We start from the raw sequence: 13,641 nt of genomic DNA on the forward strand, positions 1-13,641 counted from the left end.
AATCCATTGGACTCATACATCACATTCAATTGACGACATCTTAAAAGACTTTCGCAAACAAATCTCTTTCTTTTCACTTTTCACTTTCCTCTTGAACTCGCCATCGCCTTACGGTGCTCGTGAGAGTTTTCACCAATAAGACTCTCTCCTTTTTATTTCTCTCCACTCACCATCGCCTTATGGTGCCTGCGAGGGTTTTCACCAATAAGACTCTCTCATCTTAATTTTTCTCAACTCACCATCGCCTTATGATGCCCGCGGGGGTTTTGACCAATAAGACTCTCTCATTTTGTATTTCTTTCCTGATTTCTTATGCTGAGGGAGACAAGTGGTACCTCATAATATATCAACATATCCATTGCATGCTTAGCCTTAACATTATCAAAAAGTGATCTGAAGGACTTTCTTTGGTTGTAGCTTAGCTTTTGGATAAGGTTAGAAAAGGATGGCAAGAGGTTCAAACGATACTTGAAGTGGGGGTGGGACTTACAACTTTTGGAATCGACTCAAACAACATATTAACCCATGCCCCAGTTTTTGTTGACTGGGTGACTCTAAAATCTTTATTTGGTTGGACCGAGCCCGAAATTGGGCTGCCTACGTATCTTACTCCCGAGAGAGGAGAATCAGATCGCACGTAGTTCCATAAGCTTGTTCTTTGTTTTGATTTTTTTTTTGAACTCTTTCTTTTATTCTTATTTTCTTGACATTATCTTTGACTCTATTTTGATTCCAAAAGAGGGATATGAAAGAAAAAAATAAAACGAAGCTCAAACGGGTAAACAAAGGATGATACAATGTTTGGATAGAAGAATAAAATGCCTTTATCATATCAATCTTCAAAAATGCAAGTACTAAACATGAAATAAAATCAACAAAGGATAAAATATCATACATAATATCTTTTGACTGCATCAGCATTGATAGCCATTTTTGCCATTTTGCCTTCAACATCTGTCAAATATAAGGCTCCATTGGGCAACACTTTCTTCATAACGAAGGAACCTTGCCAGTTAGGGGAGAACTTGCCTTTCGCTTCAACCTGGTGAGGAAGGATACGTTTCAATACCAACTGACCAACTTTAAAATTCTTGGGACGGACCTTTTTGTTATACGCTCGAGTCATCCTCCTCATGATTTATGGTTTAATCATGTCAATGAATTGCAGATTCCCTACCAACCCATCACTGGATATGCTTTGTTACTGTATAAAAATATTGAAAATAGATTTGTTATTAATTTGGTTTATTGGTGAATTTTGTGGTACAAGTTAACATATTTTGTCATTTAGAATAAGGCGATGAATTAATTTCATCGACATTGGGTTAGAGTCTCGATGTATCAAGATGATAAAATTTTGGGTTCAAGTCCCATCAATTTATACCTAAGACGTCTTTATTTGAATAAGACATTGAGTTTGAATCTCAATGTACCATATTGATGATATTATGATAGTTAAGGCAAAATAATATGTATTTCATGAAAAGTCATAAAACATGTCCCATTGAATATACTCCATTCCTGAAGTGAATGTGGTAGCAGTACATAACTTGTCGGAAAAAAGACAAGTGGTTGAATGAATGCACATAAACGTGAAAAAAAGACAATAATAATATTTTCACATGCTTGCATGCCTCGATCTTGAAAGAGGTTCTAAGCTATCAGAATTTGATAGGCTTAAGGCATGATTATATTCCATTCCTAGGGAATGAGAAGCTTATTAATGCAAACGTGCACTTGATTGTGATGGTATCACAACTCACCTCCGAAAGAGGCAGAATAACTAATAAGAGTTATTTTGAAATCTACTTCTAAAGTAGTAAATTTAAAATTTATTCATGTAATAGTAAATTTGGAATTTACTAAAGTAAAAGATAAATGTCATGGTAAACTTAGAGTTTGCTAGAATAAAAGTTCATCAAATTGATATGAACGATTGGGACATCTCAAAGATGTGCATACTGAGTATTTAACATATATTGAAGAATTACAAAATTCTTCATTACTTTTAATGTCGTTTGTTCTCATGATAAGTTGGTTGGACCAACTAATATTGAGATTGGATCCCTTGAAATCTGAAAAGTATAAAAGGTGAATATGAACCCGTTCACCTATCATGTGATATCTTGAAAAGATGCATAATTCAACTTGATGATGATGGTTTGGCATTGAATGCTTTTGAGAAATAGTTAAACCATTGCTAATGAGAACAAATCTTCATGTGTTGGTCTAAAATATGATGTGTTGCATACAATAGCACTTGTATGCATTAGACCAATAAATTATGATTATTTCTTCCCTCTCAATTGGTTCAAGGTAAGGAACCAGCTATTTCATATAATAGTTTTGATGTGCAGTATACGATTAATGAATATATCTTGATGCACAAAGATGGATTCCTCAAAAAAATAGAGGATGTATGTTAGTTTTCCTAACATAAGGAGGAGATTATAAGTGGCTATGAAATATGTTAGGAATTATCATCCGATCCTCATTCAAAAGATAATTTAAGTCAAATGTCAAAAGTATCTCATATTAAAGCCACAAGTGCTCCTATTTTGTGTCCATGAAGGATAAAGTCTATGCATGCGTGAAGCGTGGTAGACCAATCGGTTTCAAATAAAATGATCCTTGAAAAATAAGGAACAAGTAATCATAATAAGAAGACAATGTGCTCTTGAAGAGCCTACGACATAACACTTCATGAAACCTTATGAGAGGTTCAGGTACCTGAAAATAATGAAGTGATAAGATCACAAAATATTATGTCACAATATAAACCGATATAAAATGATATATCATCGATGATGTCTTTGATACAATATTGTAAGAGGTTATGAGAATCTGAATTCTACGTTTATTTAAGCATATTGACGAAGAAACATTCATTAAGTGACCTGAAAGAATGCATTTTGGTAAGCATAAAACTTATTTGATTTGCATTCCAGACACTTGAAGATGTCACACTTGACAAGTTGGATATTGTTACTTGACAAAAATCCATATGAAAATCCCTAAAGAATTCAAAATGTCTGAAGCATATAAGAGATAATTTGATGATTTGAATATCATTGGAACTCTTGAAGAGTTTTCAAAAACAATAAGATTATTTGCTGAAATGCGAAACATACCGAATTGGATTGGTCCTGAAGTACCATATCTTAGTCCAATTAGTGTACTGATGTATCTTGCAATTACTACAAGGCATGATATACCTTTTCAGTTAAAATTTTAGCAAGATATAGTTTTGCTCCTATTAGGAGACACCGAAATAAGATAAACACATAATCTTATTTTATTCTAAAACTTGCAGTCTCGATCTTATTGGTTATGCTGATATTGGGTACTTATCTGACCTGTATAAAGCTTGATCTCAAATAACCTATGTGTTTACATGTGGGGATACTGTCATATCGTGGAGATAAACAAAGCAGTCTGGTAGATACTTCATCGAATCATGCTAAGATAATAATAGCTATTCATGAAACTAGCCCAGAATGTGTATAGTTGAGGTCTATGATACATCTCATTTGAGAAAGATGTGATTTGAAATGTAACAAAGTGCCCATAATTTTTATAAAGATAATGTAATAGCACAACTTAATGGAGGATTCACAAACGAGATATCGAATAGCAAATGAGAAAGTAAAAAAAACTTTTCCCCACATACCAATTAAGCTTCAACCAACACGTTGTCCAATCTTTTCTTTCACCATTCATTCCTTTTATTATTATCTTCTTTTCTAAAAAGAAATATCTCTCCTTTTTCTTAATTTTTTTAAAGAAAGTCTTGGAGTAATTGGTAAAGTTGCTGTCACGTGATCAGGAATTCACGGGTTTAACTCTTAAAAACAATTTTTGACAGAAATGCAAGGTAAAGTTGTGTACAATAAATTTTTATGGTCGGATCATTCTCCAAATCCCATGCATATTAAAAATTTTAATACACCGAATGATCTTTTATTTTTTTCCTTCATGTTTTTTCTTCCTCTATCCTTTTTGTTTAGTAAAGTGCCCAAACAAAAACAAAATGAAACGGAAGGAGCAAGAAAAGAGGTAAATGCGTCTATAAACTATTCACAATTGGTCAATTTTGCTAAAAAATAAGATGGACCACAACATTAATTTGGTTGATATTTTGAACTCGAGGCCATATTTCACTGCCACCACTCCTGACGTCTTTATAATTATTGTGTGTTGGAAGCAAAAACACACACAATAGTTTCCATATCTATGGCTTCAATATTCCTACAAGTTCTTGCACTACTTGCAGTGCTATACATTCTTCAAGAACTACACAATAAATTCATGAAAAAGAAGAAAAAACTCCACCCTGGCCCAAAAGGGCTTCCAATTATAGGAAATCTCCATATGATTGGCAAAAATGTCCACCAAGACCTTCATAAAATATCTAAAAGATATGGTCCCATAATGAGCATGAGATTTGGTGTTGTTCCTATAATTGTTGCTTCATCTCCTCATGCTGCTGAACAATTCTTGAAAAACCATGATCTTGTTTTTGCGAGTCGTCCAGATAATAAAGCTGCTCAATTCATCGCGTACAATCAGAGAAATATCACGTTTGGTAAATACGGACCTTATTGGCGAAATATACGAAAATTGTGTACATTAGAATTGCTCAGTACTCTCAAGATTAATTCATTTCAAGCTATGAGAAAACAAGAAGTTACAAATTTTGTGACTTTTATCAATCAGGCAGCTTCTAATGGTGTTGAAGTTGATGTTAGTGCTAAACTTGCTTCACTAAATGCCAACATGGCTTGTTTAATGGTATTTGGGAAAAAATACGTGGATGATGAATTTGATGAAAGGGGTTTTAAAGATGTGATTCAAGAGACTTTGATTCTAGCAGCAACACCAAATATAGGTGAATTTATTCCATTTCTTGACGTGTTTGATTTGCAAGGACTAACTCGTCGTATGAAGAAATTGGCAAAGATTTTTGATGATTTTTTTGAGAGAGTTATTGATGAACATGTTCATGATTCCAAAGAGGAGAAGCAAACAAAGGATATCGTAGATACTATGATGAATATCATGCAATCTGGAAAAGCTGAGTTTGAGTTTGATCGTCGCAATGTCAAAGCTATTATGCTGGTAATATTTTGCTCGCCATTTTAGTACAGTTTAACTGATATTTACTGATGGTATATCATGACTTTCACTAGCAGGTCATGTTGACATCTTTGGATAACTTGATAGTGTAATTATTCATTTACTCTATGGGTCTATATATTTAATTGAGTATAACTTATATTCGCTGAAGTGTAAGAAAAATTTCACTAACATAAGTCATGTTACCTATTATAGCAGGCAATTTTGTCTTATATTTATGATTAGAAATCTTATTATGCAGGACTTGCTAATAGCTTCAATGGACACCTCATCAACAGCAATTGACTGGATTTTCTCTGAACTTATAAGACACCCAAAAGTAATGAAGAAATTACAAAATGAGTTGAACGAAGTTGTTGGCATGAACAGAATGGTGGAAGAATCAGACTTGGAAAAATTAGTGTACTTAGACATGGTCATTAAAGAAGGTTTTAGGATTCACCCTATTGCACCATTATTGGTTCCTCATGAGTCCATTGAAGATTGCACAATTGATGGCTTTGATATACCTAAAGGTACAAGAATTCTAGTAAATACTTGGGCAATTGGAAGAGATCCAGAAATTTGGCCAGAACCCGAGAAATTCATGCCAGAAAGGTTTGTTGGTAGCAATATCGAACTTCGTGGACGTGATTTTCAACTTTTACCATTTGGTTCTGGGAGAAGAAGTTGCCCTGGTTTGCACTTAGGGCTCACAATCGTTCGTCTGGTGCTAGCGCAATTGGTTCATTGTTTTGATTGGGAACTACCAAATGATATGAAGCCAAATGATTTAGACATGACTGAGAAATTTGGTTTAGTGATGGCTAGAGCTCAACACCTAAGGGCTATTCCTACTCATCGGTTGGAAAATATATTAGGGATATCAAATGAACAGGTTGAATAGCGCTGAGTTAAGCCAGATCCAACCAAAAATGATTATGGCTTAGTCGATTTGATGGGATTAAAATGGGCTAAACTCGGGGAATAGAGGACCGTGCGCTGTGTGTCTTGTGTATGTGAATGTTCTTCAATGCCTAGTAACTATATTATTCAATCTTTATAAACATTATATAATATTTATACATAATAATCATGTTACAAGGTGTATTGACATAGTGATGTATTATCACTGTTTAATGTTTCAATTCAAAAAACTATACTCTAAATTTTTAATTTTTTTTTAAAGGAATCCAGTCTGAAGGGATGACTTATGTGACATGAGTTTGTTTGGGGTACTAACTGGCAGCTTCGGTTGGCCCAGATGCAAGTCTGACCCATTTACATAAAAGAACATATGAATTTCTTACTTTGGATTGCCTCAGAGGAGTCTAAATTTAGGACTAGTCCAACTACTCTAGTGAGTGGCGTAGCCACGTACGGTGGAGGTGGCCACCATTAAGAGAAGGACTGTTTGAATGTTTGAATATTTGAATCTAAGATGCTTAATTTCTTTTCTACTATGATTAAGAGACAAGTGACCAATATTTCTTTATGTTTGTTCCTCAACTATAAAATGGTCCGTTTGTTTCTTAATAGCTTCTTTCAAAAGAGCTTCTACTTCCTCAATAAATTTCTTGGTAGAAGATATGACTTCAAATTATAGGAAGCTAAGCACATTGGTCACAAATCGTCTTATACATATATATTAATTCATGAACATCCTTAGTGAAATTTCTAATTTCGTCACTGATAATCAAATTAGTTATTGATCTAAACATGAATATAATAAATACCGGGTGAGGGATTAACTCGTAAATCGATCTACACATTGGTATACATTCAAAATTCTACAGTTTTTTGTTTCACTAAGGAAGGCTCAAGTCATGTCAACTTCTCAAGAACGGGCTTCTTTGCATATTGCTGCTCATCAAAGCCAACTTGAAGCAATAGACTTCTTACTAAGCACTTCCAATTTTAAGAATATTCTTGCAACAAAACATGGGGATTATATGGGCCCAAATGATAAGTTTTGGACCATCATTGGGACCTTGACTGAGAGACACATGTCATAGAGTCACTAGACAAGGTGAAATATTGTTTGTCATAAGGGTTGGAAAGTGCGTAGAGTAGGCTATGTATAGTATGGTTATGCCTAAGCAAAACCTATATATCTTTCATCTAACTTTCATTTGAGTCTAGCTTCTTATCCCCTTCTTCAGTCTATTCTAGTTCTCACTTTCAATATTTCTGCAGTATCTTTTGGATATTTGTCATTTGAGCTGTCTCAATAAAAATAGCTGGTTCATGCTGTTTCAACCGTTTCACTTGAAATATGGCTCCACCGGCCCAACTGAACCACCCAGATCCACTCGGGGGCTACCAGACAATTTTTGCCAAAATAAGGTTGGAGACCCGATCCCACCTCCCAAAATGTAGGGTAACACCCACAAAAAGTCGCCAAAAAAGGACGGTGTACCCTGTTTTGCCTATTTGACTAGGAAAATGACTCCACCAATCTCGTTGAACCACCTAGATTCACTCAATAGCCCATCGGGCAATCGCCCGATAATTTTTGCCTTAAATCAGGTCTGATCCGTGGGCTCACCCCCTGAACTAAGGGCTAACACCTATCGAGATTAGCCAAAAAGGGGTGGTTCGGGTTGTTTCACCTGTTTGACTTGGAAAATATTTTCATTGGTAATGCCGAACCACCTAGATCCACTCAACTTTTCATCGACAGATAACAGGGCAATTTTTGTCGGCCCGAGCACTAGGCTCATTCCTCGAATTGTGGGTTGTTAGCCTCCGAAGACTATGTTTTAATAATGAAAACTAACAAGTAGATCTCTGCAGGGGAGAATCTTAATCCCATATGACTCAGTAAATCAAATCAGTCATGCTCCAAGAATGGAAGGATACCAACTTATGATCCGCGACATCAAAGAAAATCAATCAGAATGAGAGAAAACAAAATGAAAATCTCAATCCTATAAGTCTCGGTAAATCAAACCAGTCATGAAGAATCTCTGGCCAAAAAGTCTCAACAAATCTAATCAATAATAACTAAAGTAAAAGAAGAAAAGATCACAAACATATTTGGAAAGCATCAATCTTTATAAGACTAAAACAAAAGATAGCTCACTGACATATCTGATATGGACGTGATCCAAAGCCGTATATAGACATATCACACGGCTACATACCTCAATCAAGGAATCAATTCAAATTCTTTATTGAGAATAAATATTTTGGATATCCTTATGACGAGTAGCACCCGAAGACTATAAAAGATGAAGACTTAGGACAAACATGGGTTATGAAACTTTGAGGAGAAAAATCAAAGTGTCTCAATCTTAGTCTCACAAGGCTTTGTAACTTTTAGCTTACAATTGTTATATAAAGAGTAGAATCGAGTTAATTTTGTAACATCAACTGAAGCTGTGGCATAAGATCTGAAGAGCAAAATAAGTCATTAAAACTTGTTTCCTATCATTGTACTCAAGCCCGACATTGAAAGATCTAAGGAAACTTTGAAACCCAAGGGGACTGGAAGTAGGTTCCACATTGGTGTTCCAAACTAGGATAAATATTTGTGTTATTACTTTATATTCTGTTATTTATTTGCTTAATCTTTTTAAAATCTAATCTTCTTTGTGAAGTGCATTTTTCTGCAGGCGAGTCGACCGTACGGAGTCAGTAGTTGACTCACAGAAAAATTTGATTTACCTCCCTCTTGAATTTCAATTAGTATCAGAGCCAGTCTCACCAACAGCATTGCATAACCGCAAGTGAGCAAAGATTAACTGGAAAATTATCACATTCCCGGTGCTCTTCTTAAGGATGGTCATTTCTCCACAAGACCACCATACTTTAACAGACAACATTACTCTTACTGGAAGAATAGGTTCAGAATCTTTATCCTATCAAATGATTTCCAAGACTGGGTTGTCATCAAGAAGAGTCTAAAATCGATTCCAGGACTTGAAGAAAAATCAAAGGACAAAGACAAAGAATCTAGCAGTTCTGACATAAAAAACCTTGAAAAATTTGAGGTCACCAAAGAAAAGCAAGAGGTAATTCAAACTAATGCACATGCTATAAGTTTACTTTTGTGTGCAGTTAGCGGGGAAGAATATTACAAGATATCAACTTGTGAAACCACAAAAAAAATATAGGACAAATCGGAGGTAACCTATGAAGGAACCACCAAAGTCAAGAAGTCAAAAGTTACTGCCCTGGTCAATGAATACGAGCTGTTCAAAATGAAAAAGAATGAGGACATTGAAACAATGTTTGCCAAATTCAGTAAGATTGTATGTGAACTGAAATCACTAGGCATGATCTATCCATACAGCCTGCAAGTCCAGAAGTTGGTCCAAAGTTTCCCAAAGATTTGGGAAACCAAAGTTGCCATTCTGGAAGACGGAGATCTTCACAATATGATATATGACGAACTATGAGGTAACCTTATCGCTTAAGAAAAAAATTATATTAATAGGTACCAAAAGGAGAAGAAGAAACCAGTGGCCTTTAATGCTGCCCCAACCAAAGAAGTGGACACTCTGAAAGATACTAATAGCGAAGGGATGGCCCTCATCAATCAGTGGGAGTAAGATAGATCATGAGACAGAGACAACAAATATCCCAAGGAACCAAACATAATGACCCCACTAGAAATGATGATCGTTATTATCATTGTGGAAGTCCCGTCTACTTCAAACAAAACTATCCAGAGTTAAGACAAAGACCATCTAGAAAGAATCATAACTTTGAATTCTGGAGTGATAGAGATGAAACTGAAGAATAAGTAGAAGCAGCCAATATGTGCTTCATGGCAACAGGTGAACCTAGCGAGGTAAGATCTCACAACTATCAAAACTGTAATACCCTTGAATCTAATTTATGTATGATAGACGGCGAGCTTAAAAAATTTATAGATGAATATAATAAGATTGCTCAAGAGAAGAAAGGTTGTGAAGCATGATTTAAACGAAAACTAGAGTAGGAACTAAGAAGTCATCAAATAGAAATCGAAGTATGTCAAATTAAAATTGACTTGATTCATAAAGAGATTGATGATGTGAAAATAAAACTAAACAATATCAAGAAAACTCCAAGTCACGGTTTTGTAAAATCCAACTCGTTTCAAAACAAATTTAGTCCCTCATCAGAATCGTTTAAATCAGCTAACATCTCCTTTTCTTCTCGAGGACCTGTCTATTTTACATGTGGATAGTGAGGGCACAAATAGTACAGCTGCAGGCATACGCCTAAAAGTGTATGAGTTTGGTGGCCTAAAGGAAACACATCTAACCCACAATAACCCAAGACCACTTGGGTACCTAAATAAAATTGATCTTTTTGTGCTGCAAAAAGAAGTCTGCAAGAGCTATAAGAAAGAAATGTGGTTCATTGATAGAGGATGTTCCAGACACATGATCGGAAAGAAAAAAAAATTTCTGCTCTAGAGAAAATAAATAGGGGTTTAGTAAAGTTTGGTGACAATACTAGAGGCAACATTATCGGAGTTTCCCCAGTAAAACTCATCTCATCATGAGATTTCATGGAAGTATATCTAGTAGACGGCCTTAAACACAATATTCTTAGCATCAGTCAGCTCTGTGATGCCGGATTTGAAGTACTCTTCAAAGCCAAAAATTGCTCAATTAAGCACGAAAAAAGAAACATCTCTCTCATCGGTGAATATGTTGAAAACACTTATATTTTAGATAGTCCTGATTTTACCACATTAACTTGCCTCACTATTCAATCCAATAATACTTTTTTATGGCATAGAAAGTTCGGGCATGCTAGCATGCATGTCATTGAGAAGTTGTCCAGACTTGAATCGGTGAAAGGTCTACCAAAACTCAAGTTTCAGAAGGATCACATATGTGATGCTTGTCAATTAGGGAAGCAGGCCTAGACATCATTCAAAGTCAAAGACATCGTCTCCACTACCAAACCACTTCAAACAATCCATATGGATCTATTTGGTCCCACCAAAACCACAAGCCTTAGTGGAAAGAAATATGTTTTTGTCATAGTTGATGATTACTCATGTTTTACTTGGGTAATGTTCCTTACTCATAAACATGAGCCTTAAACAAATTTTGAGATTTTTTATAGAAAGGTACAGAGAGAAGTTGGACATCTCATCACTTATGTTCATAGTGATCATGGAGGAGAATTTGAAAATAAGGCATTTGAAGAGTTTTGTACTCAGAATGGATACTCTCAGAACTTTTCTTCACCTCGAACCCCTTAGCAAAATGGTTTAGTGAAGCTGAAGAATTGGTCTTTCCAGAAAACTGCTAGGACAATATTGTTAGAACATAATCTCCTAGATTAGTTTTGCGCAGAAGCAGTAAGCACCGCACGTCACATTATTAATAGGTGCCTAATCCGATCTATTCTAAAGAAAACACCCTATGAACTCTGGAGAGGAAAGAAGCCCAACATAAGTTATTTCCATCCATTCGGCTGCAAATGCTTTATTCACAATAATGGTAAGAATAGCTTGAGAAAATTTGATCCTCAAAGTGATGAAGGTATATTTCTTAGGAACTCTCCTACAAATCGTGCCTATAGGGACTTTAATAAAAGAACTTTGTGTGTTGAGGAATTAATGCATTCTGTAATTGATGAATCTAATCACTTCTCTACGAGTTTGAGTGATGATAAAGAACCGATGGGTAATCTTCAATCCAAGGAAAGTAACAGCTCAAATCCTGAGCCATCTCAAGACAAGTCCATAACCCCTTCCTAAGAGCAGACTATTAAAGAAGAAGATGTAAAGCCAAATATTTCAAAAGAATGGAAGCACAATGGTACTCATCTAAACGAACTCATCATTGAAAATCCAGAGGATAGAGTGCAAACAAGAGCATTATTGAGGAGACATGCAGTTGTTGCCTTTGCTTCTCAAGTTGAATCCAAGAAAACTGATGAGGCACTCAAAGATGAATTATGGGTTGAATCTATGAAGGAAGAACTGGATCAGTTTGAATGAAAACAAGTTTAGACTCTAGTTGAAAGACCCAAAAATTACTCAGTAATTGGAACCAGATGGGTCTACAGAAATAAATTAGATGAGGAAGGTAAATTCATCATAAACAAAGCCAAACTTATAGCTCAAGGCTACTCCCAACAGGAAGGTATTGATTATGACGAAACCTTTTTCCCTGTAGCAAGGTTAGAGTCAATATGTATTCTATTAGCGTTTGTCGCGTTCAAATATTTTTAAGTTATATCAAATGGACATAAAAAGTGCTTTCTTAAATAGCTATATTCATGAGTAAGTTTTTGTAAAACAACCCCCCGGATTTAAAGATTCATCATATCCAAATCATGTTTTCAAATTATCAAAGCACTTTACGGCCTCAAACAAACTCCAAAAGCTTGGTATGAGAGATTGAGTACTTTTTTAATAAACAACAATTTTCAAAGGGGTAAAATTGATACAACTTTGTTCATATAAAAATTTGATTCAAATCTTCTCATTGTGCAAATTTACATTGATGATATAATTTTTGGTAGTTCTAACATCTCTATGTGCGAGAATTTTGCTAATTTGATGAAAGGAGAATTCGAAATGAGTCTTATGGGTGAGTCATATTCTTTATGGGATTACAAATCAAACAAACTCTTTAAGGCACTTTCATCAGACAAGCCAAGTACACGAAAAAACTCACCAAAAAGTTCGGTATGGAAAAAGGGAAGGCACATGGAACACCTATGAGCCCATCCACAAGCATTGATTTAGACTTATCTAGAAAAGACATTGATGAAAAAATGTACAGAGGAATCAGATCTTTACTCTACCTGACTGCAAGTCGACCAGACATTATGTTTAGTGTGTGTAAATATGCTAGTTTCCAGTCGACTTCCAAGGATTCTCATCTAACTGATGGCAAACGATTCATCCGAGACCTTATAGAAACTCAAGACTTTGGTCTATGGTATCCCTGCTCCTCACATTTTGATCTAGTTGGTTGTTCAGATGCTAATTTTGCAGGAGATAAAAATGATAGAATAAGCACTAATGGAATATGTCTGATTCTTGGTGATGCCCTTATCTCATGGCATAGCAAGAAGCAAACTTTAGTTGCTCTCTCAACCATTGAAGCTGAATACATAGCTGTCAGAAGTTGTGGCACTCAAATCTTATGGATTGTGCATAAACGTCTTGATTTTGACTTATCTTTTGAATTTGCTCCTATTATGTGTGATAGCACAAGTGCTATTAGCTTATTTAAGTATATTGTGCATCATTCTAGGGCTAAACATATTGACATTAAGCATCATTTTATTCAAGATCATATAAAAAATGGTGATTTTACTCTAAAATTTATTGACTCTGAAAATTAACTAGCATACATTTTCACAAAACCCCTACTAGAAGAAAGATTTTATTCCCCTAGAAGAAGACTTGGTATTCTTAGCGTTAATGATCTTTAAGCTCTTTTTTCTATGTGAATTTCTATGTGTGGATTTCTTTGTCTGCAAGTTGCTTGTGTGTTGTTTCTTTTTAATTATGTCAAAGGGGGAGAAAGTAGAAACATCCTAGTAGCCTACCAGTCA

At 35.2% G+C, this 13,641-nt stretch overlaps 2 protein-coding genes across 2 annotated transcripts; both read left to right on the top strand.

Moving 5' to 3' along the window:
• The first annotated feature begins 4,173 nt into the window (after positions 1 to 4,173).
• Positions 4,174 to 6,223, top strand: LOC107872290 (cytochrome P450 71AU50). Its single transcript, XM_016719046.2, has 2 exons — positions 4,174 to 5,118; positions 5,378 to 6,223. The coding sequence occupies exons 1-2, from the start codon at positions 4,234 to 4,236 to the stop codon at positions 6,020 to 6,022; spliced, it is 1,530 nt and encodes a 509-aa protein (XP_016574532.2). The 5' UTR covers positions 4,174 to 4,233; the 3' UTR covers positions 6,023 to 6,223.
• Positions 6,224 to 12,765: 6,542 nt separating this feature from the next.
• On the top strand, positions 12,766 to 13,297 carry LOC107871568 (secreted RxLR effector protein 161-like; the record flags this gene model as incomplete). Its single annotated transcript, XM_016718506.2, has 1 exon — positions 12,766 to 13,297. A coding segment is annotated over exon 1 (532 nt), but the record flags the coding sequence as incomplete, so codon positions are not given.
• Between the last annotated feature and the right edge of the window lie 344 nt (positions 13,298 to 13,641).

Source organism: Capsicum annuum, unplaced genomic scaffold (genome assembly GCF_002878395.1).
Source record: "Capsicum annuum cultivar UCD-10X-F1 unplaced genomic scaffold, UCD10Xv1.1 ctg4075, whole genome shotgun sequence".
NCBI classification, from domain to species: domain Eukaryota; kingdom Viridiplantae; phylum Streptophyta; class Magnoliopsida; order Solanales; family Solanaceae; genus Capsicum; species Capsicum annuum.